Here is a 27,428-nt window from a genome sequence, read left to right as displayed (position 1 = left end):
TCCCACAGTCCAAAGACATGCAGGTTAGGTGCATTTGTGATTCTAAATTCTCCCTTGTATGTGCTTGGTGTGTGTGTGTGCCCTGCGGTGGGCTGGCGCCCTGCCCGGGGTTTGTTTCCTGCCTTGTGCCCTGTGTTGGCTGTGATTGGCTCCAGCAGACCCCCGTGACCCTGTAGTTAGGATATAGCGGGTTGGATAATGAATGGATGGATGTCATTTAATGAAGAATAGAATCAGTTCAGAGGGCTGAATCCTTAAAACCGGGGCTATTAAAATGAAAAGAAGTGAATTAGCAGTGAAAACTGGTCACTGATTTGGAAAAGGGTTAGAGTGAAAACCTGCAGCCACTGCAGCCCTCCAGGACTGGAGTTTGACACCCCTGGTTTAGGGAGTCAAGGCTGGGGAGCTGTCAAGAAACAGGGCAAATTAAAGCCCATTGTGGCGTTCCCTGTGTGATTTTGTGAAAACAGAAAACAAAAGCAGACATTGCCTCCATATACTGCTTTTCAAGAAACTCGAAGTGCTATACATAGAGGAGGAGAGCCTCTTCAAGCACCACCAATGTACAGCATACACTTGGATGATGCATCGACAGCCATTTTGCACGAGTATGCTCATCACACCTTAATTATTAGGTCATGAAGAGTTAAGAGATACTTAGCCAATTAGAAATGGGGGGTGGTGAGGAGGCCAGAATGACTAGGCTGTGGTGGGCAATTTTGCCAAGACATCGGGAAACACCCTACTCTTTACGAAAGATACCCATTGGCCATAGAGAGTCAGTGTTGTGACTGAGGGAGTCCCGCAAGCACAAGTCCCAAAACGCTTTCAAAAATTGCACACTACAGAGAGGAAGACACCTCCAAAAACCCTGACTACAAACCCAAAGGGCTGAAAAAAATCTTTATAAAAATTAAAGGTTTATTATAACCAAAAGGCTCTGCAATGCATGAAGCTCTGAGGAGCACAAAAGAATTGCCAGAAAAGGCAAGAATCTACACAGTAAACAAAGACCTAAAACAGAATCCAGAAATCATTGTCAAGACAGAGCAGAGGTTCAAAAGCAATAAACACAGTTCCAATATAGAATCCATAAATGCTGTCATATACAGAGCAAAGTGTTTGGAAGTCTGGGAAATCACAAAGCAAGGCAAAAGGCACAGTAAACACAAGAGACACTCCACTCCCTTGTATCTGAAAGGAACCATCAGGAACAATGGAACGCCCTCCCATAAAATAGGGTGGACTGCCATTCCTGATGGTAATTGGCAGGTGGCCCCACCCCTTTGGGAACTGCCCAGAAAACACATGGGGCATAATCACAGCCACTTTAACTTACAAATGAACCCAAACTAAAATGTACATTATAAATAAAAGAAATATAAATACATATAAAGAACCCAGCCACAGGGGATGCACAAACCAGTGTGTTTCTTTGTGCTGGTCCCAAGCCCAGATAAATGGGAAGGGTTACATCATGAACGGCATCTGGTGTAAAATTTTGCCAAATCAATATGTGGACAACAATACAAATTTCCATACTGGATTGGTCGAGCCCCGGATTAACAATGACCGTCACCAGTACTGTTAGCCAACAGGGTGCTGGCTGAAATTGGGCTACTGTTGGCCGAAGAAGAAAGAGAAGAAGAGGGGGGAAACGTATCCTTAGGTGGGAGGAGACGAGGAAAGTAAAGAGAGTGGAACTGAGAGCAGGAACTTTGAATGTTGGCAGTATGACTGGTAAGGGGAGAGAGTTAGCAGATATGATGGAGAGAAGGAAGGCTGATATATTGTGCATGCAAGAGACTAAATGAAAGGGGAGTAAGGCCAGGTGGATTGGAGATGGGTTCAAATTGTTCTATCATGGTGTGGATGGGAGGAGAAATGGGGTAGGAGTTATTCTGAAGAAACAGTATGTTCTGGAGGTGAAAAGAGTGTTAGACAGAGTAATGATTATGAAGCTGGAAATTGGACGTGTGTTGATGAATGTTGTTAGTACATATGCCCCGCAAGTTGTTCAATGGGTGAGAAAGAAGATTTTTGGAGTGAGTTGGATGAAGTGATGGACAGTGTACTCAAGGGACAGAAAGTGGTGATTGGAGCGGATTGCAATGGCCATGTTGGTGAAGGGAACAGAGGAGACAAGGAGGTGATGGGTAGATATGGTGTCAAGGAGAGGAATGAAGAAGGTCAGAGGATAGTGGATTTTGCCAAAATGATGGACATGGCTGTGGTGAATAAATATTTTAAGAAGAGGGAGGAAAATAGGGTGACGTACAAGAGTGGAGGAAGATGCACACAAGTAGATTACATCCTATGCAGAAGAGTTGATCTGAAGGAGATTGAAGACTGCAAAGTGGTGGCAGGGGAAAGTGTAGTTAAGCAGCTTAGGATGGTGGTCTATAGGATGACGTTGGAGATCAAGAAGAGGAAGAGAGTGAGGGCAGAGCCAAGGATCAAATGGTGGAAATTGAAAAAGGAAGACTGCAAGGTTGAGTTTAGGGAGGAGGTGAGACAGGCACTGGGTAGCAGTGAAGAGTTACCAGACAGCTGGGAAACTACAGCAGATGTAATAAGGGTGACAGCAAGAAGGGTGCTTGGCATGACATCTGGAAAGAGGAAGGAGGAAAAGGAAACCTGGTGGTGGAATGAGGAAATACAGGAGAGTATACAGAGGAAGAGGACGGCAAAGAAGAGTGGGATAGTCAGAGAGATGCAGAAAATAGGCAAGAGTACAAGGAGATAAGGCGCAAGGTGAAGAGAGAGGTGGCGAAGGTTAAAGAAAAGGCGTTATGATGAGTTGTATGAGAGGTTGGACACTAAGGAGGGAGAAAAGGACCTGTACCAATTGGCTAGACAGAGGGACCGAGCTGGGAAAGATGTGCAGCAGGTTAGGGTGATAAAGGATAAAGATGGAAACGTACTCACAAGTGAGGAGAGTGTGCTGAGCAGATGGAAAGAGTACTTTGAGAGGCTGATGAATGAAGACAACGAGAGAGAGAGAAGAGGTTGGATGATGTGGAGATAGTGAATCAGGAAGTGCAAGGGATTAGTAAGGACGAAGTAAGGACAGCTATGAAGAGGATGAAAAATGGAAAGGCCGATGGTCCAGATGACATACCTATGGAAACATGGAGGTGTTTAGGAGAGATGGCAGTGGAGTTTTTAACCAGATTGTTTAATGGAATCTTGGAAAGTGAGAGGATGCCTGAGGAGTGGAGAAGAAGTGTACTGGTGCCGATATTTAAGAAAAAGGGGGATGTGCATGACTGCAGTAACTATAAGGGAATAAAATTGATGAGCCACAGCATGAAGTTATGGGAAAGAGTAGTGGAAGCTAGGTTAAGAAGTGAGGTGATGATTAGTGAGCAGCAGTATGGTTTCATGCTAAGAAAGAGCACCACAGGTGCTGATGGAGAAGTTTGGAGAAGGCCAGAAGGAGTTGCATTGCATCTTTGTGGACCTGGAGAAAGCATATGACAGGGTGCCTCGAGAGGAGCTGTGGTATTGTATGAGGAAGTTGGAAGTGGCAGAGAAGTACATAAGAGTTGTACAGGATATGCACGAGGGAAGTGTGACAGTGGTGAGGTCTGCGGTAGGAGCGACAGATGCATTCAAGTTGGAGGTGGGATTACATCAGGGATCAGCACTGAGCACTTTTTTTATGTGCAATGGTGATAGACAGGTTGACAGACAAGATTAGACAGGAGTCCCCGTGGACTATGATGTTTGCTGATGACATTGTGATCTGTAGCGATAGTAGGGAGCAATTTGAGGAGACCCTGGAGAAGTGGAGATATGCTCTAGAGAGGAGAGGAATGAAGGTCAGTAGGAACAAGACAGAATACATGTGTGTAAGTGAGGGGGAGGTCAGTGGAATGGTGAGGATGCAAGGAGTATAGTTGGCAAAGGTAGATGAGTTTAAATACTTGGGATCAACAGTACAGAGTAATGGGCGGGCAGGGTGGAATTGGTGGAGAACAGTGTCAGGAGTGATTTGTGACAGACGGGTATCACCAAGAGTGAAAGGGAAGGTCTACAGGACAGTAGTGAGACCAGCTATGTTATATGGGTTGGAGATGGTGGCACTGACCAGGAAGCAGGAGACAGAGGTGGAGGTGGCAGAGTTAAAGATGCTTAGATTTGCATTGGGTGTGACGAGGATGGGCAGGATTAGAAATGAGGACATTAGAGGGTCAGCTCAAGTTGGACGGTTCGGAGACAAAGTCAGAATAATGGGATTGCATTGGTTTGGACATGTGCAGAGGAAAGATGCTGGGTGTATTGGGCGAAGGATGCTAAGGATAGAACTGCCAGGGAAGCGGAAAAGTGGAAGTCCTAAGAAAAGTTTTATGGATGTGGTGAGAGAGGACATACAGGTGATGGGTGTAACAGAACAATATGCTGACACTCCTGACACTCTTCTCTACCCATTCCACCCTGCCTTCACTCTCTTTTTCACCTCTCCTCTACACTCCCCATTACTCTGTACTGTTGATCCCAAGTATTTAAACTCTTCCACCTTTGCCAACTCTACTCCCTCATCCTCACCATTCCACTGACCTCTCTCTTATTTACACACATGTATTCTGTCTTGGTGGTCCTACTGACCTTCATTCATCTACTCTCTAGAGCATATCTCCACCTCTCCAGGGTCTCCTCAACCTGCTCCCTACTATCGCTACAGATCACAATGTCATCAGCAAACATCAGAGTCCACGGGGACACCTGTCTAATGTCGTCTGTCAACCTGTCCATCACCATTGCAAATAAAGAAGGGCCCCACCACTGTCACACCTCCCTCTTTTATATCCTGTACAACTCTTACGTACTTCTCTGCCACTCCCAACTTCCTCATACAATACCACAGCTCCACTCGAGGCACCCTGTCATATGCTTTCTCCAGGTCCACAAAGACGCAATGCAACTCCTACTGGCCTACACTAAACTTCTCCATCAGCCCCCTAAAAGCTACATAATAATAATACAAAAGGGGAAAGTAGAGTAAAATATTTGTCTACCAAGACAAAACAGTAACACAAACACACACACACACACACAGGCGAACAAAACAGCTGAGGAAATGTAAGGAGGTGGATTCAATCAGCAAAGGGCCATGTAAAAGTAACAAACCAATTAGCATTTCAAGAGTCTGCATTTTCAGGCGTTAAAACTGCTGGGATAAATCAGATAAAAGGTGAAAACAGACTAATATCTTCATTTTAAAATGAAAATGTAGTAATGTGGATGCAGCCTCCGTTTCTCTGTTTCTATCCCTCTTCCTAGAACGTTATGTCTCTCTCTTTCCTAAGGCCATATGTGGAAATTAATTCCCCAGATGTCATTCCTTTTTTCTTACCCACCTCCCATTCTTTATACCTGCCTCTTTCTCCTTCTTACTCTTGAGTGCCGTCGACTTGTCAAAGGAAATCTACCCTGAAGACCTCACTGGAGATATTCGGTTGCCATTTGGCTGCTTCCTGCTTGAACATTTGGGTCCATATTCTCACGTACCTTCAACAAGTCATGCATGCTGACAGTTTACTGCAAACAAGACCTTCCTGCTTAAATTAAACAGCAAACAGTGTGTGTTTACACTAAGCCTGCTATCAACTCGTGTTATCATCTTCCCTTATCCTTTATCATCTTTATCTTTGTTCCGCTAAAAGCAAAATGTGGTTTAATGTTGGTTTATTTAAATTCTTACTTTATTTTCGACTTTCTAACTGCACTAGCAAGGCCTAAAATAGCTTAGAACATGTAAGTGCTACAGAATACGCTGAAAGATTTTTATTCCTCACTTTAAAAATAATCAGACATCTGTTGATGAAATGCAGATTTGCTTGTTGTGTTACAATTCCAGTCATCAAACCCCCACACACAGATGTGCATTATTGGGCTCGCTCAGAATCACCATCATCAAATATAAAAGAAAAAGGAAAGGTGAACTGAACACAAATGTCCGTGGGGGCCAGTTGTTGAGATACCTCTGTCTTGTTAACATTGCTGTGAATTACAAGGAGAAACCCCGATAGTCACTTATTCTAGTTCACGTGTGCCAGGATGTTCAGCATCAATATGCAGACAGAAAAGTGCCACACTGACCAACACTTCCATTTTCACCAGGCATAATAGGAATAACCAAAGTCAACAGAAGACATCCAGGCAAACAATAGGAGGACACAAAAATGGTGTGCACGATGAATGAATCAAAGAACACTCCACATAAATGCCATCTAGCCTTTTGATTTCTTTAAAGAGTTAATAGAAAATCCTCATATTTCTGACCTTTGTGGCCAGTAGGGTCGATCTCAGACCTCAAACCGCAGACCCTACTACACAATACACAAGTCCTGGGGTCAAATGACCTATTTTTATTTCACAACAATACCTTTCCAGTCTTCCTCCTACCACAGTCCCATCACAAGTACAAATCACCTTTTCCTTCTTCAGTCCTCCCCTGGGAAACATTACCCTCCTCATCTCCTGACTCCTACTTGGGTGGGTTATCCAGGAGTACTTCCATTACCACAACATTGCACCTCCATAAGACAAGGGCATCCTCTTCCAGCAGCACACTCTGATGGCCCTCAGGGACTCCTATAGATCTGTATCTCCAAAACTACAACTTCACTATTACAGGAAAAGTAGCCATCTAACATATTAAGGGAACACTCAGTCTTGGAGCGCAGTCTCTCCCTGTCCATTAGTAATCCTTGATTCTCAACTACTGCAGGGCATTGCACCCATCCTGCTTAGGATGCTTACCCACCCCTATGGTTGTCCATCCTTGATCATTGCCTCCTTTACCAAGCAAATGCCTGTCCTTCAAAACCATCCTTTGCATTGGCCGTACTCAATTGGGGAAGGAAATGCAATGCACCTTCATCAGAATGCTCTTCCATCCCCTTGGATCATCCATTATACTGGTTTCCCAGCCAGGTAAGGAGACACAGTCCATCCCAGCTGGGACACCAGCTCATCCATGAGACCTTTCTTCATTACATTTATAAGACTGTTTTTCTGAAAATAACAACCTACAGTTTATTCAGCAAGGGCTCAAGTAAAGGATTCTTTGAGACTTTCAATTCCTGGAACTGTTGTTTCAGAAACACACTGCTCAAATAAGGCACATGGAGTTTCACGAAGGTAGCAAAATCCAGTTTTTTTATGTGATGCATACACGGACCCAAATCAAATGAAATGAGCAATTAGCAAACTCAGCAAGCTTACATTTATTACAATTCTTATCACTTATGCAAAATACTCTCCTCCTTCTGGCTTTTCCCATCATTACCTAATACCCATGACCTGACCGAAACTGCCATCATTACTTCACACCCTGTGCAGGTGTCCAAAACTTATTTATCAATCGATTCCTACCATTAAGTCAGAATCTGGCAGACCCACACATGAGATATTGGGCTAGAAGTTGGGGCAGTTGTGCCCCTAAAACAATAACGCATTTTTCTTGACTTGTCATCACCTGTCCAGGCAAGCAGACAGGGAGGCAGAGGCCCAGCCGCTGCAAATGGAAGCAAATGGCGTATCTTGGCTGCATTTCTTAAAACAATGGCCCGTTTAGCCCTATAAAAGTACACAATGTCCTTGACTGATGTTTTTAAGCTTAGCAGCTGCAAAGAAAAAAATAATAAAATAGACAAGAGAGTGCTTTTTATGGTTTAACCCTTACTATGCTAATGTACATCAGAATATACTGTATAATGTTCCCCTATATGCTTTATGGTCTCTTTAAATATATGCAAATCATCAACTTTAAGAATATCTTTTTCTACAGAACCAAGGGTTAACATCTATGGGCCCACAGCAGTGCTTATTTAGATTTAGACTGGGATACAACTGTATTTGTCCCCACAGTGAAGTCTGGCTTTTTCAGAGGCTCATTATCTAACTAACTAAATAAATGTTTCAATTGCAGTGTTGCTTATTGTTACACGTTTTACTATATACCTATTGTTATAGACAACACAGGTTGGCTGGCATCCTCGCCGCCAGGACAGATGGTCTCTTACCTGGGTGGATGGGCATCCAATGTTGGTTATTGGTACCTTTCCCAGTCAGAAGGCCATTATAATGAGTTCAAGAATGTTAAGTTTATCAGTATGTTATCCGGCACTCGGGATCATTCATCTGTAATATTCCTTTCTCAATAAATACATGCAGTAATTATCCATTTGACAAAGAAATAAAAATTACCCATCCTTATACATATCCATCAATTTTTCCTTTGCATCTTACATGGTTAAAGAATCCTGGAGACATTTCCTCTAACATTGGCACTACAAGTCAGGAACCAACCCTGGATGAGCTGCCAGTCCATCAACCATTAGACTTGTGTGGGACGAAGACAAAAGTGCAAGTTATCTCAAATAAATAAATGTTAGGCTGTAGGAGGAATGTGAGTGTCTGCAAACAAACCCACTGGAAAGAAGGAAGAACATGCATGTGTCTCATCCACAGCATCAGACCATGTGCTCTCAAATAATAAAGAAGCAAAGCAGCAGACAAGTGGATGGGTGGTTGGCCTAAATAAATCCTTCCATCTTGGAAGCAAGTCAAGATGGTGGAGAAAGCAGTTGAAAACAAAATGCCAATGCATCACAGATAGTGCACACCCACGCACATTGGACTGCTTTAGATTTGCCAATCATTTCGAAAGCATGTCTTTAGGCTGTGGGTGGACATTGGAGTCCCCAAAGGCCTACACACAACATAATGGACTTTTTATGTCTTGTAAAATCACTGCATCCTGTTAAATCAAAATTGTTACTAAGAAAACCAGACAAGCCCACACAGAGACAAGGAGAGCTTGCAAATGGCACACACGTGACAGCTGCACACAGATCATGAATCCAAGATGGTGGATCTATAAGACAATACTGCTAATCAACGCAACATCATGCCACCCTGCTAGATTTGGAGGCAGGTTTACACTGACCAATGAGGTAGTCTCTTTCGGGGAACTGGCACCCCAATGGATCTTCTATGCTGTTTAGATAGGCTTAGGTCTCCTGAAGCCTTAAACATTGTATTGGATGGGCTTAGCAAATGGATGGATACATAAACAGCAGAATATACACAGAAGAAGGCAAAGCAGTAGGAATAATTTGATTGTTATCTGTTGTCTATTAAAGTTACATGAATACTTATCAGATAGATAGATAGATAGATAGATAGATAGATAGATAGATAGATGAAAGGCACTATATGATAGATAGATAGATAGATAGATAGATAGATAGATAGATAGATAGATAGATAGATAGATAGATAGATAGATGAAAGGCACTCTATGATAGATAGATAGATAGATAGATAGATAGATAGATAGATAGATAGATAGATAGATAGATAGATAGATATTTTTTTATTTTTAAAAAGACCTTTATTGTGAACATAAAATTTGAAAATATTAATAATATACACAGTCAAAAACCAAACAAGCCCAATTTTCAGAATATAACAAAAAGAGCCAAAAAATATCAGACCACCACTACTCCCCCTTTACACTTCTCCTACTCCACATTAATAAGAAAATCAAAAGTTAATATTTCATTATAACACAAAGACCACCACTACTCCCCTTTACACTCCTCCTACTCCACATTAATAAAAGCATGTTGTTGATGCCCACCACTTTTTTATTCCCAGTTGAGCACCAGTTCCCCCCTCCACAGCATACAATACCTGATTAGATACTAACATCATCCTAAGAAACCAAAATACAAATACAGAAAACTTAACTAATGTCTCATACATTCATTTTTAGTTCTCCATCCTCAATTGAGCAAAGCACCCCTTTAATTCCCCACACATTTTTAAATAACTCTAATGTATTCATCAATTTATATATGTATATTCCATTATTATTCTAGATCGTACATTTATCTTGAAAATCAAGACAGCATCAGTGGCCCCTGTCCCAGATTGTTTATTATTTCGACTCTTTAAAATTGCTAGTTTGGCTTCACCCAATAGATAATTTGATAACTGAGCTTTTTGCCGATATTTTTTGTTGTATTTTGTACCATAAATGAACATGATATTATTAAATTTCCCCATTAACTTTTTACATAATTCACTAAAAAAACTGAAAAAACTGAGTCTCATACATTGCAAGAATAAATGGAATATAGTTTCTTTTTGTCCACAAAATATACAATTATCATCCCCTTTCTGCTCAATTACTTTTAAAAAAGAATTTGTAGCGACAATCCCATGCAGAATTCTCCATTGCAGGTCAGCCGTTCTTTTCTTACTTGGGGCTTATATAGCTCCCTCCAAGCAGGTGCACTCCCACCATCCACCCCAGATTGTCTCTCCATGGCGTGTCACATACTGTTTTTAGTGCTGCAAAGTGTATAATTTTAATACAATATTTATAAAGGTCCCCCTTTGACAAAGACTTAAAGCTCACGACTTCCCCTTTATGGAATGTCACGATTGTATTGTCGGTGAGTGAGGACAGATCAACAGCAGGGCAGACCTCCATCTCCGTGTTTGTTGCTCTGATCGAGTTGTTCAGCCGATGATAATCTTTGGCCATGAATGATAAAAAACTCTGAACTATTCTGACCGACTTGACCCCCAGTATTGAAGATAGCTCTGCTGGGTCAATAAAAGACTTCTTGCTCTCATCGTAAATTTGGGACAGTGTAAGTATTTGATTTGTGATGAGTATTTTAACAAAACTATCGCTGAACAACAGAGGACATGAGAAAACAGAGTTGTAAACTAACGGCTCATCAACCAACCAACCAGATGTATCAAAGTTTCTTTTAAAAACAAAGTGCCATGTTAATAGGACTCCCTTGTAAAAATGGGGTAGGCTGGACAGGTCCATTTTGTGAATGTTCATCACTAGAAGTTGTCTATCAAAACGTAAACCTCCCACTCGTCTGAAGAAACCCAATGCCAGCTCTCTCCAACTCAGAGGGTGAGAAACAAAAAAAACTTTCTGCAGAGCCTGAAGTCTAAATTGTGCAACTTTAGAGACAACGTCAATGAGCCCCTGACCCCCCTCTTCCAAAGGTAAAAAGATTACACTTTGTTTTATCCAGTGCAGGCCAACCCAAAAAAAATCAACCAGAAGTTTCTGGATTCTGTGTAAAAGTCCAGGAGGAGGGTCCCCACTCACAAGTTTGTGCCAAAGCATAGAAGCTATCAAATTGTTACAAACAATCACTCGTCCCCTGTAAGACAGCTTGGTCACAATCCACCTCCATTTGTTCAGTCGCATTGTTACTTTATCTAAAAATCCTTCCCAATTACTTTTGTCCACCCCCTCAGCACCCATTACCACCCGAGATATCTAAAACACTTTCTGTCCCACTTAATTTCTAAGGGTAGATCTGGTGGTGAACTTGCAGTCCAGGATCCAAGTAAAAAAGCGGTACTTTTGGCCCAGTTGATTTTTGCTGAAGATATTCTCTCAAATATCTGTTGACATGAGATTAACATTTTAATGTCATCGTTTGACGTGACAAAATGATGACATCATCAGCGTAAGCCAAATATTTAAAAGTAACATTTGGGCACATAGGAAAACTCACGCCCTGCAGTTTGTGACTTATCTGACGTAAAAACGGTTCGATTGACAAAGCGTAGAGCATTCCAGATAAGGCACAGCCCTGTCGTATTCCTCTCTTTACTGAGAACGGGGCACTCAAAGAACCATTGACTTTTAAACGCCAAAATATTAGTATACAAGAGCCTGATCATATTTATAAAATATTCCCCAAATCCAAAGCTTTTCAGCGTATAAAACAAGTATCGATGATCTACTCGATCGAAAGCCTTTTCCTGGTCTAGAGACAGAATCCCTAAATCAACCCCGCACAGATTACAGGCTGAGATAACATCCCTCAATACAAATATATTATCATGGATTGAGCGGTCAGGCACACAGTACGATTGACACGGGTGAATTATGGAGTCCATCACATTCCTCAGGCGGTTGGCCAAGGCCCTTGAAAAGATTTTGTAATCCGTGCACAATAGGCTCACAGGGCCAGTTTTGATTTGGCACAAGTCCCCTTTTTTTGGTAGCAGAACAATGACCGCCCTCCTGCAGCTCAGTGGTAGTTCACCAACCTTTACACTCTCCAGAAAAACTGAAAGCATGTCCGGTCCCAGCAAATGCCAGAACTGCTTATAAAATTCTGTTGGAATCCCATCAATCCCCGGAGTCTTTCCAACATTCAGATTAGAAAGTGAGTCAGAGAGTTCTTGAAGACTGATCTCGGTATCCAGATGTAATCGGAACTTTTCTGAAATTGTTGGCAAACCTTCCAAAAACTCGGACATGGCAGCTTCATCAATGCTTTCATCCTTAAACAAATTTGTGTAAAAAGAGACAGCAAAGTCTCTTATCTCCCCTGTAGTGCACAGTTCTTGGCCGTCGGTGTCACGGAGCATATGAATTGTCTTACTCTGTGCTTCCTTCTTTTCTAGACTAAAAAAAAACCTTGTGGGTGCGTCCAGGTGATTGAGATTCTGGAAGCGAGACCTCACTAAAGCTCCCTTAGCCTGCAACTCCAGAAGCTGAGACAGTGAATGTTTCTTAGCTGTTAAAATCTCAAAATTGTCTTTATCAAAACTGTTCTGAAGAGTGGCGTGTAGTTCAGTGATGTCCTCCTCCAGGCTTTTCATATGCTCCACACTCCTCTTCGTCACTTGCTGGGTGTATTGTTGGCAGAAAGCTTTAATCTGAACTTTTGAGACATCCCACCATTGTCTGAGGGAAGTGAATTTGGATTTAGTGAGGGTCCATTGCTGCCAGAAAACTCAAAGCACTGAAGGAAGTTTGAATCATCCAACAGGGAAACATTGAATTGCCAGAAAGACTTAAAGAAAGGTTTTTTTGAAAAGGTGAGCTTTAAAGCCACCAGAGAGTGATCAGAAAGACCGAAAGGACAGATATAAGTAGTAGTGACTGAATTTAAAAGATGCCTTGAACAGTAAAACCGGTCTAACCGTGCCATAGAAATGCGCCACCCCTTTGACCCAGGTGTATTGTCTATCTGTAGGAATTTAATCCGCCATACATCTACCAGATCTGACTGCTGTAACAAAGTATTTAATACTCTGACAGAAGCTGGATGTGGCTCAGTACCATTTCGATCAAGCTGAGCGTTATCAGTACAATTAAAATCCCTCCCAGTAGAAGAATTTCCCATTAATAAAAGATTCCACCACTCTTCTCAAAGAATCAAAGAAACAGATCCTCTCTCGACCATTTGTTGGTGCATATGAATTAATTAACACGAGGTCTTGTTCCCCATCTTTAATCTGCACCACCAGCAGGCCCAGCCACCACCTCACTAATATTAGTGATTTTATAATTCACAGTTTTGGAAATCATCACAGCTACCCCAGCACTGACATGAGATCCGTGACTAAGCACAGCCTGACCCCCCCATTCACGTAACCAGTCCTGTTCATTCTTAATATCAGTGTGTGTTTCCTGAAGTAGTGCAATGTGAAGGCCTTTTGCTCTAAATACTCAAAAACTGCAGCCCTTTTTGCGTCTCCCCTACACCCGTTCACATTCAGACTCCCAATATGAAAAGATTCCATTAATTCAAGACATAAGGGAGTAACCAATAAAATACATAACACAAATAAATAAAAGAAACGTAGGACTAAATCCATCATGATTAAAGCAGTGATTTCCTAACCCTACTGATCAAATTCTTTAGTCTCACTGACTCTTTCTGGTCCATGCCAAGCTGCACGGCATTGCGCATCACCCTCTGTGCTGACACCAGGAAGAGCTGAACGTCTGGGAAGTGTTCCTCCACTTTAACCCCTCTCTTACCCTCAATAAATTCTAAAAAATACCGTATACTTGCGGTGCTGTATCCGCCTCCCAGTGTATATCTTGAAGAGGACTCGCTTCTCACGGAGGTGTCAGTGTCACTACCCTCATCCTCTCTGTCGCCCACGTCACAGTCACTGTAACTCTTGAACAAGTTGCTGCGTTCACTGGATGGCTCGCTGGACACAAGGCTTTTCTTTGCCGACTTAGTATTCTCTGATTTAATCTTTCGTTTGTGACGGGCACTTTGAAAATCTCATCCCTCTCGCTCACACTTGCACTCCCACTCTCCACTTCACACACCTCATCCATCGGCCTCTCATTCATCTGCCTTTCCACGGCTTGCTCTGGGATAGGCTTTATCAGCACCGCGTCTTCAGCAGCCTGCACTTGTGCAGCTTCATCGGATGCCTGAGACTCGTTCACAGCGGAGGCAACTGGCGCAACTCCCTCGGAAAGAGTGTTCAATGTCGTCCCCTCACTGCTACTGGTCTCAGGCTCTGTGCTCACTTTACTCGCTGCACTTTCAGTTGCCATATCCTCGGCAACAAGAAGCGCGCTCTTCTCTGGAGCGTCTTTAGACAGAAAATTTTCGGGCCGATCATACACAACACCCGCTCCATCCAACCGCTCATTACACTCAGACCCATCCTTCTCCATATTCTCCACCTCACTTTCATACTCAGACTCGCAGTTTTCATCATTAACCCGTCCGTGTTCTCTTTGACCGGAGCGGAGCCGGCCGGCATCACTACGGGCTCATGTTTGCACTGTGCCGCTTTGTGTCCAGCTCTGCCACAGTTAAAACAACGCATTGAATCAGAAGTTACGAACACAACATAATCATCGCCTTCCACCTTAAACCTGAGGGCCACGTTTAGATCTTCATTCATATTATTTAAAATCATATAAACTTGTCTCCGAAAGGAGACCACATGTTTTAACTCCTGCATTTTGCAGCCAAGGGGAATAAGCACTATATCAGACATAATCTGCCCATAACGTCTCAATTCCCTTAGTAAAATATCATTTTTTAAGAAAGGTGGAACATTAGAGACAATAACTTTCTTCGCAGGCTGATAACGGCAGGACAGGAACTAATGCGCCATTTATAACAACCCCTTCTTCAACAAGTTTATTTACGAGAGACTCGTCGTTTAGAAAGACGACTACAGCCTTATTCATTCTGCTTGCTGATAGAACATTTTTATAACCAACTATTTTCCCTACTCCCATCACACAAGCTTCGGCAGAAACCTGAGGGTCCACCAGGACCTTAGCGCCATGGCGGCGTGAAAGACTTTCAAACGCCTTTGGAAACAAACCAGGTGCCCGCCTTTGGACACGGCCATGGCGATAACCGCCAAAGCCGCGTCTTAACAGTAAAAAAACTTATCAAAAAAACACCAATAACTCTAAAACAAATCTCTAAGAAAAAGGAAAAGAGAAAAAAGAGGCTTACACAGAGACGTCGACGCCCGTCGGCTTCCACCGACTCAAAACACTCCCACCCCAGACAGCACTAATCGAGCAACACACAGACAGCAAGATAGATAGATAGATAGATAGACATGAATGACAGTTCTGTGTTACCACTGTAACATCCATACTAAACTTTCTAAACTTCAACGTCATTAAAACTACTATTAATGCAAGCCTGTAAAATCATGCTAAGTTTGTCACATTCAAAGATGGCACGTATAAGACCAGACAGGAGGTGAGAAAAGTGCCTTGAAAATAATGAGTCTGAGAAGCAGGCTGTATGGGAACGCGCTCGAGAAAGGGAGCACCAGTGAGGAGATATTTACATGCACGCAAATACAAAGGAAAGACACTGAAGGTACAGGTTGGACAAGAGATCGCAAATATATATATATAAATATATATATATATATATATATATATATATATATATATATACAGTACATCCAGAAAGTATTCACAGCGCATCACTTTTTCCACATTTTGTTATGTTACAGCCTTATTCCAAAATGGATTAGATTCATTTTTTTCCTCAGAATTCTACACACAACTCCCCATAATGACCACGTGAAAAAAGTTTACTTGAGATTTTTGCAAATTTATTAAAAATAAAAAAATTGAGAAAGCACATGTACATAAGTATTCACAACCTTTGCCATGAAGCTCAACATTGAGCTCTGGTGCATCCTGTTTCCCCTGATCATCCTTGAGATGTTTCTGCAGCTTAATTGGAGTCCACCTGTGGTAAATTCAGTTGATTGGACATGATTTGGAAAGGCACACACCGGTCTATATAAGGTCCTACAGTTGACAGTTCATGTCAGACCACAAGCCAAGCATGAAGTCAAAGGAATTGTCTGTAGACCTCCGAGACAGGATAGTCTCGAGGCACAAATCTGGGGATGGTTACAGAAAAATTTCTGCTACTTTGAAGGTCCCAATGAGCACAGTGGCCTCCATTGTCCGTAAGTGGAAGAAGTTCGAAACCACCAGGACTCTTCCTAGAGCTGGCCGGCCATCTAAACTGAGCTATCGGGGGAGAAGGGCCTTAGTCAGGAAGGTGACCAAGAACCCGATGGTCACTCTGTCAGAGCTCCAGAGGTCCTCTGTGGAGAGTGGAGAACCTTCCAGAAGGACAACCATCTCTGCAGCAATCCACCAATCAGGCCTGTATGGTAGAGTGGCCAGACAGAAGCCACTCCTTAGTAAAAGGCACATGGGAGCCCACCTGGAGTTTGCCAAAAGGCACCTGAAGGACTCTCAAACCATGGGAAACAAAATTCTCTGGTCTGATGAGACAAAGATTGAACTCTTTGGTGTGAATGCCAGGCGTCACGTTTGGAGGAAACCCGGCACCGCTCATCACCAGGCCAATACCATCCCTACAGTGAAGCATGGTGGTGGCGGCATCATGCTGTGGGGATGTTTTTCAGCGCCAGGAGCTGGGAGACTGGGGTGACGGTTCATCTTTCAGCAGGAAAACGACCCTAAGCACACAGCCAAGATATCAAAGGAGTGACTTCAGGACAACTCTGTGAATGACCTTGAGTGGCCCAGCCAGATCCCAGACTTGAATCCGATTGAACCTCTCTGGAGAAATCTTAAAATGGCTGTGCACCGACACTTCCCATCCAACCTGATGGAGCTTGAGAGGGGCTGCAAAGAGGAATGGGTGAAACTGGCCAAGGATAGGTGTGCCAAGCTTGTGGCATCATATTCAAAAAGACTTGAGGCTGTAATTGCTGCCAAAGGTGCATCGACAAAGTATTTAGCAAAGGCTGTGAATACTTACTGTATGTACATGTGATTTCTCAGTTTTTTTATTTTTAATAAATTTGCAAAAATCTCAAGTAAACTTTTTTCACGTTGTCATTATGGGGTGTTGTGTGTAGAATTCTGAGGAAAAAAATAAATTTAATCCATTTTGGAATAAGGCTGTTACATAACAAAATGTGGAAAAAGTGATGCGCTGTGAATACTTTCCGGATGTACTGTATATACATATATATATAATTTTCTATTACCTGTCTTCAACACATACTGTAGCTAATAAAAGGATAAGTGCCTGTTAAAATGTGTGTCCATCCAGTTGCTTTGTCTCTGTCATTCCAACAGATGGTGCATCACAAACATTTCTAGTGATAAAATACATTGCATTTATCATTCTAACAGATGGTGCATCACAAACATTAATACTGCTTTTATGAATCCCATACCAAATGGCATATAACAGAGACATATTCATTGCTTTCATAATTCCAACAGATGGCACATCAGAAACATTTGTAATAATGCATTTTATTACTATGTCTGTTGTGGCACTTGCCCATCTTACGGCACATTCACACACATTTCAGTCATAATAGGCAACTCAAACTTAGCAATCAACCTGTTATTCATGTATTTAAATCCATGTGGGAGGCAATGAAGAGCACAAAGACACTGTGCAATCTTCATACAGGAAGTGTGTGCATCATGATTTGGACCCAGGACTCAGGGATTATGCGATAAAAATTCTAACAACTGTACTACCCATGAAAGGTTTAGGTAGAGGCACCTTTAGATAGGGTTTGACATGACAATTCTTTACATTGTCCTGACAGCCTGGGTCGATTCTCCCTCCATTTCTCATTTAGGTTTTCTTGGGGTGTTCCAGATTTACAGGATGGGATTTCAGATAGGTCATTGGCACTGAACTGGCAGGGTATGTGACGAGTATGTTTGGGTGTATAGCTGTGCCTTCTTGTGGGCTGACATCCCATTCAATTTATGACTTAGCCTAGCTAGCTCTTTCATGTGTCTGGCACATGCTTTTAGGGGGCATCTTCAGAGGTCTTATATGGAATGTATTCACCTCTTCACCATGGGTCAGTGCTGTCAATAACTCCTTTCTTTTTACCCTCAGAAGACAGGATGATCCTACAAAAGAACATTGACAGCATTTGCTCTAATGTTACAAAGCTTCCATCTCAAACAAAACATAAAAATAGCAACCACCAGGAGTCAGCTTTCAGTTAGGATCCCACAGCTGATGAAACTGGACTCTTAGTCCAGGACTGATTTATTTGAGAACAACAGACCTGTGATGCCCCCAATTAATCTTATTTACTGTTTTCCACTTTTACTTCATCTAATAGGCTTGTTTGTTAAATGGGGTTCACCAGGGTGGTGCCCTAACCCTTCATCTTGTCCAGTTTGGTTCTCTTGCATTGGTGTAGTCGGAAGGATATTGGGCTGGATCCATGATAGAACTGACTGACCTAGCATCCCTCATCCAGTCTATGGGCAAACAACTTCGTCTTCTTTAAGTGTAGGTAGCAGCACAGCAGACAGCCATGTAACATCTAATTTGCTGTTGTGTTAAATCTATTAGGCTGGCCTATTAAATGGAGTTTATCAGGCTGGTACTCCAACTCTTTATCTTGTCCAATCTGGTTTTCTTACACAGGAAATAGAACCCCTGCTCTCTGCCAACTTGTATTGAGTAAAATAGGTTCAGAAGTCAGATGGATAAATGAAATGAACATGCATCATTTATTTTTTTATTGTGCTTTTCTTTACTGAGCACCTTCCCAAGGTCAGCAACCAGGTTCATCCCAGGACGATATGGACATGTCCTACTCTGACTGGCTCAGAGAATTAAATCTGTTTATCCTCAAGCAGAGGAGACAATGTGGGGATCTAATCCAGGTCTACAAAATCTTCAAAGGCATCGATAAAGTAGATCCAGCAGATTTCTTTCTACTAAATGGTGAATCACGTACTTGAGGACACCAGTGGACATTAAGTGGAAGTGCATTTAGGATCGAAGCTAGGAAGCATTTCTTTATGCAAAGAGTTGTGGAAATCTAGAAGAAATGACTGAGACATGCAGCTGAAGCAGAAACATGACAACTTAGAAGAATCTGGATGAGATTTTGGGACAGCGTAGATCATACCTGAACAAACAAGCATGATGGACTAAATAGTCTCCTAATATATGTAAAGGTTCTTATGTTCAACACAACTATAGTGTAACCTGTTGGGGGCATCTCACACCCCTAAACTCCCAAAACAACTCCACAGACTCAAGTCCTAGGTTCCTAGTATTTATTTTAAAGAAATACCTTACACAGGATCTTCCACTATAAATGATACTTCCTTTTTTCTTTTCCTTCTCCTCACATGATTCCAACTTGCTTGGGTGAGACGGAGCAGCTTCTTTTATGCCAGATCTAGAAGTACTTCTAGTGACACCATGTTGCATTCTGGAAGCACGTCCAGAACCCTACTAAAACCAAAAATCCTCCTTTCCACAAGTCCCTCTGGTGGCTCCCAAGAAACACAGCAGGGCCACCCATCAGGACTGCAATTGCCCTGCTTTTGTATGTATGAGACATCTACCAGAGGGATGCTGCCACCCATCATGCAAGGGGAACACATGGCTGCAGAAGGTGGTCTCATCCTGTCCATCCATTATAATATCTCGACCGGGAAATTGTGATTCACCAGAAGGATGCTGCCACGCATTATGCTAGGGGAACTCATGGCCGTGGAAAGTGGTCTCCTTCTGTCCATCCATTATATTATCCTGACGGGGAAAGGGTACACACGCAATTCCACCCCAGAATGCCCATCCATCCATGGATACTATCTACTATGAGGCCCTCTTGACTGGGTAATAAAACCATTCATCCTGGCCGGAATGGCTTCCATTCTATGTCCTCCAGGACATTGGTTTATATGCAGAGACTGGCAAACTAGAATTCCTACCCTATACACAATGCTGCTAAGACCGCTTTGGCTTTCGTAAAAATAAAAATGGGCACATAAATTTGATGCATAATTGGATTTAAAAGTTAAGCTAGCAGGCTTTTAGGAAACATAAATAGACTGCACTATTCACTGCACAACAGTTTCTTAGCTGTTTTCAGAAAACCACAAGTGATACAAGTGATGGTGGGTGTCTCGGGATCCAAGGATTTAATCTTCCTATTAGGCTGGCACACTACATGAATTTGAGTTGGAAAGCTCGGCAAACTTAGTGATTGCAGCTGATTAATCTCGTTGCCTTGAGGACATCATATCTCACGACTAAGAAAGAACAAATTACGTGAGTGCTTTGTGACTTTTCAGTCTCTGCATTTTGGCAGTCAATTAATATGCTGCCTGACGGTGCCAGTGGACCTACAACATTTTCCAAGTATAATGACTTCAGGTGATGTCTTGACAAGTCTTTCTGCCTTTTCTTTTGAGGTATAAATCGCACGCAATCCAAAAGAGACTCTTTACTTCCTGGATTGTGCTTCTGTCTGAGCACTCACTGGTTGTTACAAGAGGTCACTCTTATGGCTTAGCTTCATTTTTGTCATGCTGAGTCACAGAAGGCTATGACTGAGCCACTGGGGATGTCACACTCTATAACTGAAGGTCATGAAGGTTATGTAAATGAAGGCTACGACTGAAAATCACAGGAAATGCCGTGTCTTTACCTCACACACTTACACAGTTGTAAAATGCCCATGATAGGGTGGCTGACTGGTTTGCCAGGGTCATCAGAAGAGTGGCATGGCCTATGACTTTTCTCTGACTAACTTTGCATCCTCCAGAGTTTTATTTTTGTCAAGAATGCCACTGACTTAGGATTTTCATTACCTTTCCTCCATGGTCAGCTGTCCAAATCTTAGTTATATTAATGGACATATCTTCTGTGGCCACTAAGGGGCGCCTCAAAGCCTAAAAGTCTTGACCCAACTACAAATACACAGTTTCTTAGTTCAGGAAACCCATTTTAAGAAATACCTTGATACAAGTTTCTCGCACAAAACTTCTTTCTTTCTTTCTTTCTTTCTTTCTTTCTTTCTTTCTTTCTTTCTTTCTTTCTCCCAGTGCACTCAGCCATGGCTTGCTCCACTGGGACGTCGATAGTCATAACCGAGGATGGGCTAGGACAAATGACAACACACAGCACAAGTCTTAAGGTGCAGTATAGTGTGTTTATTGAATGAAAATGGTGCCCAGTAAGAAGGGTGTAAAAAGTCTTCAATAAATAGACCATAAAATAGTGCAGTGAAGATAAAACCAATAAATAAATGTGATAAATATTTAAAATCAGAAATAAAATCAGAATTTGCTCCTTCTTTCCAATCCCAGCACTCTTTCTCTGTGTCTGGGTCTCACAGCAGGATGGAGACACTGTTGAACGCGGCCAACCATTTCACTTTTGCTCCAGTCACCTCATTTGGTACCCGTTGGGACACACTTAGTCTGTCTCCATCCTTCTGCCACCTTGGTCAGCACAGGACCCTCAGATTGCACCTGCTCTTATGTTGGGATTAATAAAAGCAATGCTAATGTTTTTGATGTGCTGTTGGAAGCCGGAACCTGCCATCATGTTTTTCTTATATTAATCACTTTGAAATCGTTCCATTCTACTGTGTGTTCAAACAAATGCATGTGTTCAGTTATGCAGATGATGGTGTGGTTTACTTCTTTGTCATTTCATTGCAGCTGGAGACTTGTTGCTAGGCCAGACTAAATTGATTTGGACTGCTCACCATTTCCTCACCTCACATACATGATGTGAAATGCTGAAACGCTGACTTTCCAGCATTCATTTCATTTTTCAGCTTGAAATGAACTTTCATACATTTTTTTTTTGTACTTTACAAACACCAGATCAAGATTTACGTCAGGAGGTGTAAGGTTATGTGCCTGTCAGATCTGTATCACATAAAACTGACAGACCCCAGGTCCTTGATGGAGGGACCGAGAGGCAGACGCAGAGGAGCAATTTGACAAAAACGATGCATTTTATGGTGCAATAAATTGCTAAAATAGTCCGAAAAAGTGCATGTAGCAAAATGATGAAAGATAAACCCAGTAGCTTATAAAACATACTAAAATTGCACAATCTCAAGCAAAATAAAAAAATTGTGAAAAAGCACCCACCCATTTATTGCTCCATGTGGGTGCTGCACTCCCAGCACATTCAATCTCTAACAGGCTCCACTTCTTTTATAAGTTCCTCTAGCAACCAGCTGACAAAGGAACTGGTCACCCATTCCCCTGTAACGCGTCCCGTGCCCCTTTAAAGCAGGGAGTTAACCGTAAGCGCGTGCACGCTCACCTGTTCACCAGACGCCGCTAGTTCACGCTCACGTACACCCCCCGAATCCTGCTCATGGCTTCTTATGCCCGATTAACTGCACCTCCTCAGCCGGCAAGAAAAGTAGCCAAAAATTTTAAAAAAGCAGTCTTTAAAACTTTTATTGCACGTCCCAATCTTGCCGCCTCCAGACCCGCAGCAGCAAGCAAGCTCATCCAGAAGAAACAAACGAGCGGTGGCCAATACAACTCACCGAGGGGCCTTCGGTAATGCTATCTAAAATCACCCGGTGGCCGCTGACATTGTCCTACTGTACAGCCCTTCATGTGCACCTAAAATGATGCAGCATCGTGTCATTTCTCAAAATGTTATTTATATTAGTGAGGACGGACAGGGCCCAGTTAATTATAGTCATCAGGACACCTTTGTGAGGAACTATAAACCGCCCTGCAACAAGCTGGTGAGGTCAAATATACCCCAACATTGTTATGAAGGGAGTTGCATCTTTACAGTGCCAAAGACTGGAGCTCACGTTCTAGACGAGGGGTCTGAAGGGCTTTCTGTAGTGCTTCTGTTAGTCACTTATCACCATGGTACACCAGCAGAGCCTTTGTTAAGATATTGTTAGGAAGCAGTTACTGACTTGCTGACTGGCTCTGCAGGCAGCATCTATTCTCAAGTCTCATTGGTGCTCGGTAAGGTTTATTAGGATCAAACAAAGAATTTGTAAAGCTGTTTTTAGATGTTAGTAAGTGAGTACAGGCACCCTACAAGTAACGGTTATCTCGTCCCTCAAAAGAAAGGAAACTTTCGATTTATGAGCCAATGAATAGATAGATAGATAGATAGATAGATAGATAGATAGATAGATAGATAGATAGATAGATAGATAGATAGATAGATAGATAGATAGGAAAGGCAAAGCCATCCGTTCATTTTCAAATTCATACACTCCACAGCAGCGCCACAGGAAGTCGCAGCCTATTTCGGCAGCATTGGGTGCAAAGCAGGAACCAATGTCCCGGTCGAAGACCACTTTGGAAGGAAGAGGTTTGGGAGACGTAGGCTGTCGCACGTCCTTTTAGTTACTAACACGGTGCCCCTCGGTGTTCATAGCGCACGTTCACCAGTCCACTTCGATGACCGATGCCGGTCACCGTCCTTAACTTTCATAAACGGCACCCTAAGCGGCCTTCTGAGTCGCCTAATGGATTGACGATGCTGTAAATCGTGAGGCAGCACGCGTTGTCAATTGACAGTATCTGTAATCATCGATCTCAGTATCTCAAAGTGACAAAGAGCTTCCACATTTAAGCGATTCTGCCTAAAAGGAGCAATCTGAAGACAAAAAAGCTAGATGTGAGGCCCTCGCACAATGCGATCAGTTTGTGTTAAATTAAGCTGGTCAAAGTTTCCGCTTTCTCACTTCCCACGGCAGGTCAGCTACACGCCCACTCGGCTGTGCAAGTGAACATCATTATTCTCATTTTAAAATGAATACACGCATGCATAAACACGCACGTAAATAAAATTTCCCCAAGTGACACCCTACCTGCCCCTGTCCCTCCTGCTAAACCCCTGACAGACTTCGTTCCTGACTCGCGGCCGCGGTGTGTTCCTTACATTTTCGTTTCGCGCACCGAGCACCGCAGATTAGTCCATGCTTCGCTGAGTGAATGGATGAGCACCTATAGTAAACTTCAGCTGTAAAATAAGAAATAAAATGATAGATACCATGCCGGGGTTGGCGCTGTGTGTGGAAGCTGGCAGTTCCAAAGGTTGCGGGGATGTATCTGTACCTGACGATGTTATCTTCACGGGCTGTCCCTGTCATGCGACCGTAATGCATTCGGACTTCCGTGACTGTAAACTAGGAATTCATGTTTTGAGAATTTTGCTGATGGGTTGTCGCAAATCTCGCGCTCTGTGCTGTCACATAAAGCATTTGTTGAATAGGGAGCGAGCGGTGGCGTGTAAAACCCAGCAGCAGTACATATCTATAAGGTCTTCCAGATGTTTGCATGGGCTTCTTACTGTTCAAACTCCTTTTCTTCGAACTCCAATTGCCGTTTCCAAATCGTACGGAAGAAGTGAGTAGGAGTGTGCGCCCTGCGAAAAGCTGGCGCTCCGTCCACGCCTTATAGCCAATGCTGCCTGGGTAGGCTCCGAATCCTCGCAACCTTTACAAAAAGCAGATTTTAAAAATATTTGGAGGGTGCAGCGCAAGAAATAACTTGAATTTTCGTCTGCAGCGTCTCGTAAATCAAAACAGCTTGCGGAATAACTGTTAAATGTTTTTTTTTCACACAACAGACGGAATTGTTGAGCCATTGAACGGTTGAGTTGTCACACTATGCAATGTCGATATCTGAAGTGCTTATACGAAAATAGAATCAGACCAGAAAGCAGGTGATAACGTGTGCCTGCGTTAATATGCAACGAAAAATGAATAATAAAACATATACTGGAGGTTCTAAATTAGCTTCAAGCAAGGGAATACACCATTGGGGTCTAACTGGAGATTTCGCCCCGTCCTGGGATGGTGGGATGGTTCTGGCCTTGTCCCGATTCCTGCCGGGTTCCAACCCGCCACCCTTAATTTGGATGGGGCTGAAAATGTAATATTATAAGCATTCTTCAACCATTATATACACCTTTATTAAATAACAAAACATATATAGTTGATTTTATAAAATAACGGTTATAATCATTACTTTGATAACATTTCAGCCGTTACACCGGATCCTACAGAATACATGTCCACTTGCAAAACTGTTGTTTTCCCCCTCCCTCGAATAATCACCCGTCTTACCGTATAAACATGATGATTCCGACTCGGGCTATATCTTGGTGTAATATTGTCCAGGATTCCCGGATCAGCTCCTTCTGCGCCTCCGACAAGGGGAAAGGTTCCGGGTTGGAACGAGCCATCGTCCCGTCCACGCTGTCGGACTCGGTCCCGGAGACGGGTGCGGGTTCTGAATCGCAGTGACTACCAGCTGCTCCTGCTGCATTCGATTCTGGCGCAGCTTTACTCAGATTCACTCCAGTCCCAGAGAGCGCACAGCCCATGACCAATTCGACGAGGAGAACAAATCAAGTCGGAATTTATCAAAAAATAATTAAGAAAGGGATATCGATCCTCTATGGACACCAATGAAAGCAACGAGACATTCGTCCAAACAGCGCCTTGATTATTCCAAGGAAAACAGTAGTGATATTCCTATTTAGAATCACCTTAAAATTTGATTTTTTTTCTTTTCTTTCTTTAACCTTTAATTACTTAAAAATCCAAATGCGACCGCGAAGTCGACGGCAGGAGAAGACGGACGCGGACGTGAAGAGAGAGCGCACGTTTTACTCCATCGCCTGGACACCCCCCATGGAACACGCGCACACACCCAGGAGGCTGCGCCAGATATTAAACCATCAATCCATACTTTTAAAGGCACACACGAACTTCGCTTGGGAAGGAGGGCGCAGCTTTCTGTCGGGGATTGTTGACAACGCTATCGTTTTCGTTGGAAGTTCAAATCGCTCCCTTTTTTTCTCATCTCATAGAATGGTTTTACTTTCGGTGACACTCGCTTCTGGTGATAAAAGTAAAACTGAATCTCCTCAGTGACTCACTTTTAAAGAGCGCAGGTATCTCATCAGCACACTCTAAAGCCCATTGGATTGGACTAAAACCTCTTGGACCGCGCGAAGCTTTGTAAGCGCAATGCAGAAGCTCCAGACAGACATTATCCACAATTTCTGTGTACGTCTGCTGCTCTCACGTATCTTTGGTGTTAAGTATTTCAATTATAAATATTTGCTTTGTTAAAAAAGACTGCATATTTGAGAACTTTTATGTGGATTTATGGAGCTTATTGACGGGTGGGTGACGCAGCCATTAGCACTCATCCCTCACTGATCCAGGTCTGCGTGGAGTTGGCACGTCCTCTCCCTGCTCTCATTTAAAATGTTCCTTAATGCGTGTTTTTCCAAGACTTGTGTAGTTTAATAAATCTAAATTGGCCCTGTGGGTGTGTGTTTGTTCTGGGCTGGTTGCTAGCGAGCATTGACACCTATTGAGTTCTTTAAGTTGTCATGATAGGCGCCTGCTCCCCCGGCCTTGACTGCAATAAGGGGTTTGGGGATATGCTTCCGTGCTCTTCTTAAGTAATTTACACATCTCTATGCTTCTTTTCATCTTCTCATTATTATTATTTTTTCTTCGATCCCATCAAAGATTTTAACTGTCCTTTATAGATTTAAGGGTGCTGAATGCAAATCTAGCAACATATTTGCTCTGTCACATTCCGTTACCAGTTTTTGAGAAGTGAAGGTTACAAAAATTAGGGAAAAGGTCAGTCATCTTCCAACCCGCTATATCCTAACACAGGGTCACAGGGGTCTGCCAGAGCCAATCCCAGCCAGCACAGGGCACAAGGCAGGAACAAATCCTGGGCAGTGTGCCAGCTCACCGCAGGACACACACACCCACACGCCAAGCACCCACCAGGGACAATTTAGGATCGCCAATGCACCTAACCTGCATGTCTTTGGACTGTGGGAGGAAACCGGAGCACCAGGAGGAAACCCACGCAGACACGGGGAGAACATGCAAACTCCACATGTATTTGTGTTCAATATAATTATTACTTACAAAAAGTTTTTTCTCCCCATCATTCTGGTAGAGGTTGATCTTGGATTAATCTGTTTAAAGAATGTTTTTCCAGAACTGTGCTGGCTTTTTTAGATGATCTTTATCAAAGTCCAATCTAGCCTTTCTATTCTTGAGGCTTATGAGTGGCTTGCACCTTGCAGTGCACCCTCTGTATTTACTTTCCTGCAGTCTTCTCTTAATGGTAGACTTGGATATCGATACGCCGACCCCCTGGAGAGTGTTGTTCATTTGGTTGGCTGTTGTGAAGGGGTTTCTCTTCACCATGGAAATGATTCTGCGATCACCCACCACTGTTGTCTTCCGTGGACGTCCAGGTCTTTTTGCGTTGCTGAGTTCACCAGTGCTTG

At 42.8% G+C, this 27,428-nt stretch overlaps 1 protein-coding gene across 1 annotated transcript in view; it reads right to left on the bottom strand.

Annotated features, from left to right (window-relative positions):
- The window catches only part of xgb (x globin), a 112,217-nt gene extending 86,049 nt beyond the window's left edge, over window positions 1–26,168 (bottom strand). The window contains exon 1 of the mRNA XM_039768270.1: window positions 25,222–26,168. Within this exon, the coding sequence (XP_039624204.1) occupies window positions 25,222–25,481 (260 nt within the window). The 5' untranslated portion in view covers window positions 25,482–26,168. The remainder of the gene's footprint in view (window positions 1–25,221) is intronic.
- Window positions 26,169–27,428: the final 1,260 nt, after the last annotated feature.

Source organism: Polypterus senegalus, chromosome 11 (assembly GCF_016835505.1).
Source record: "Polypterus senegalus isolate Bchr_013 chromosome 11, ASM1683550v1, whole genome shotgun sequence".
Taxonomy (NCBI): domain Eukaryota; kingdom Metazoa; phylum Chordata; class Cladistia; order Polypteriformes; family Polypteridae; genus Polypterus; species Polypterus senegalus.
Note: the sequence above shows the minus strand (reverse complement) of the source record. Positions and strands in the feature narration are given on the sequence as shown.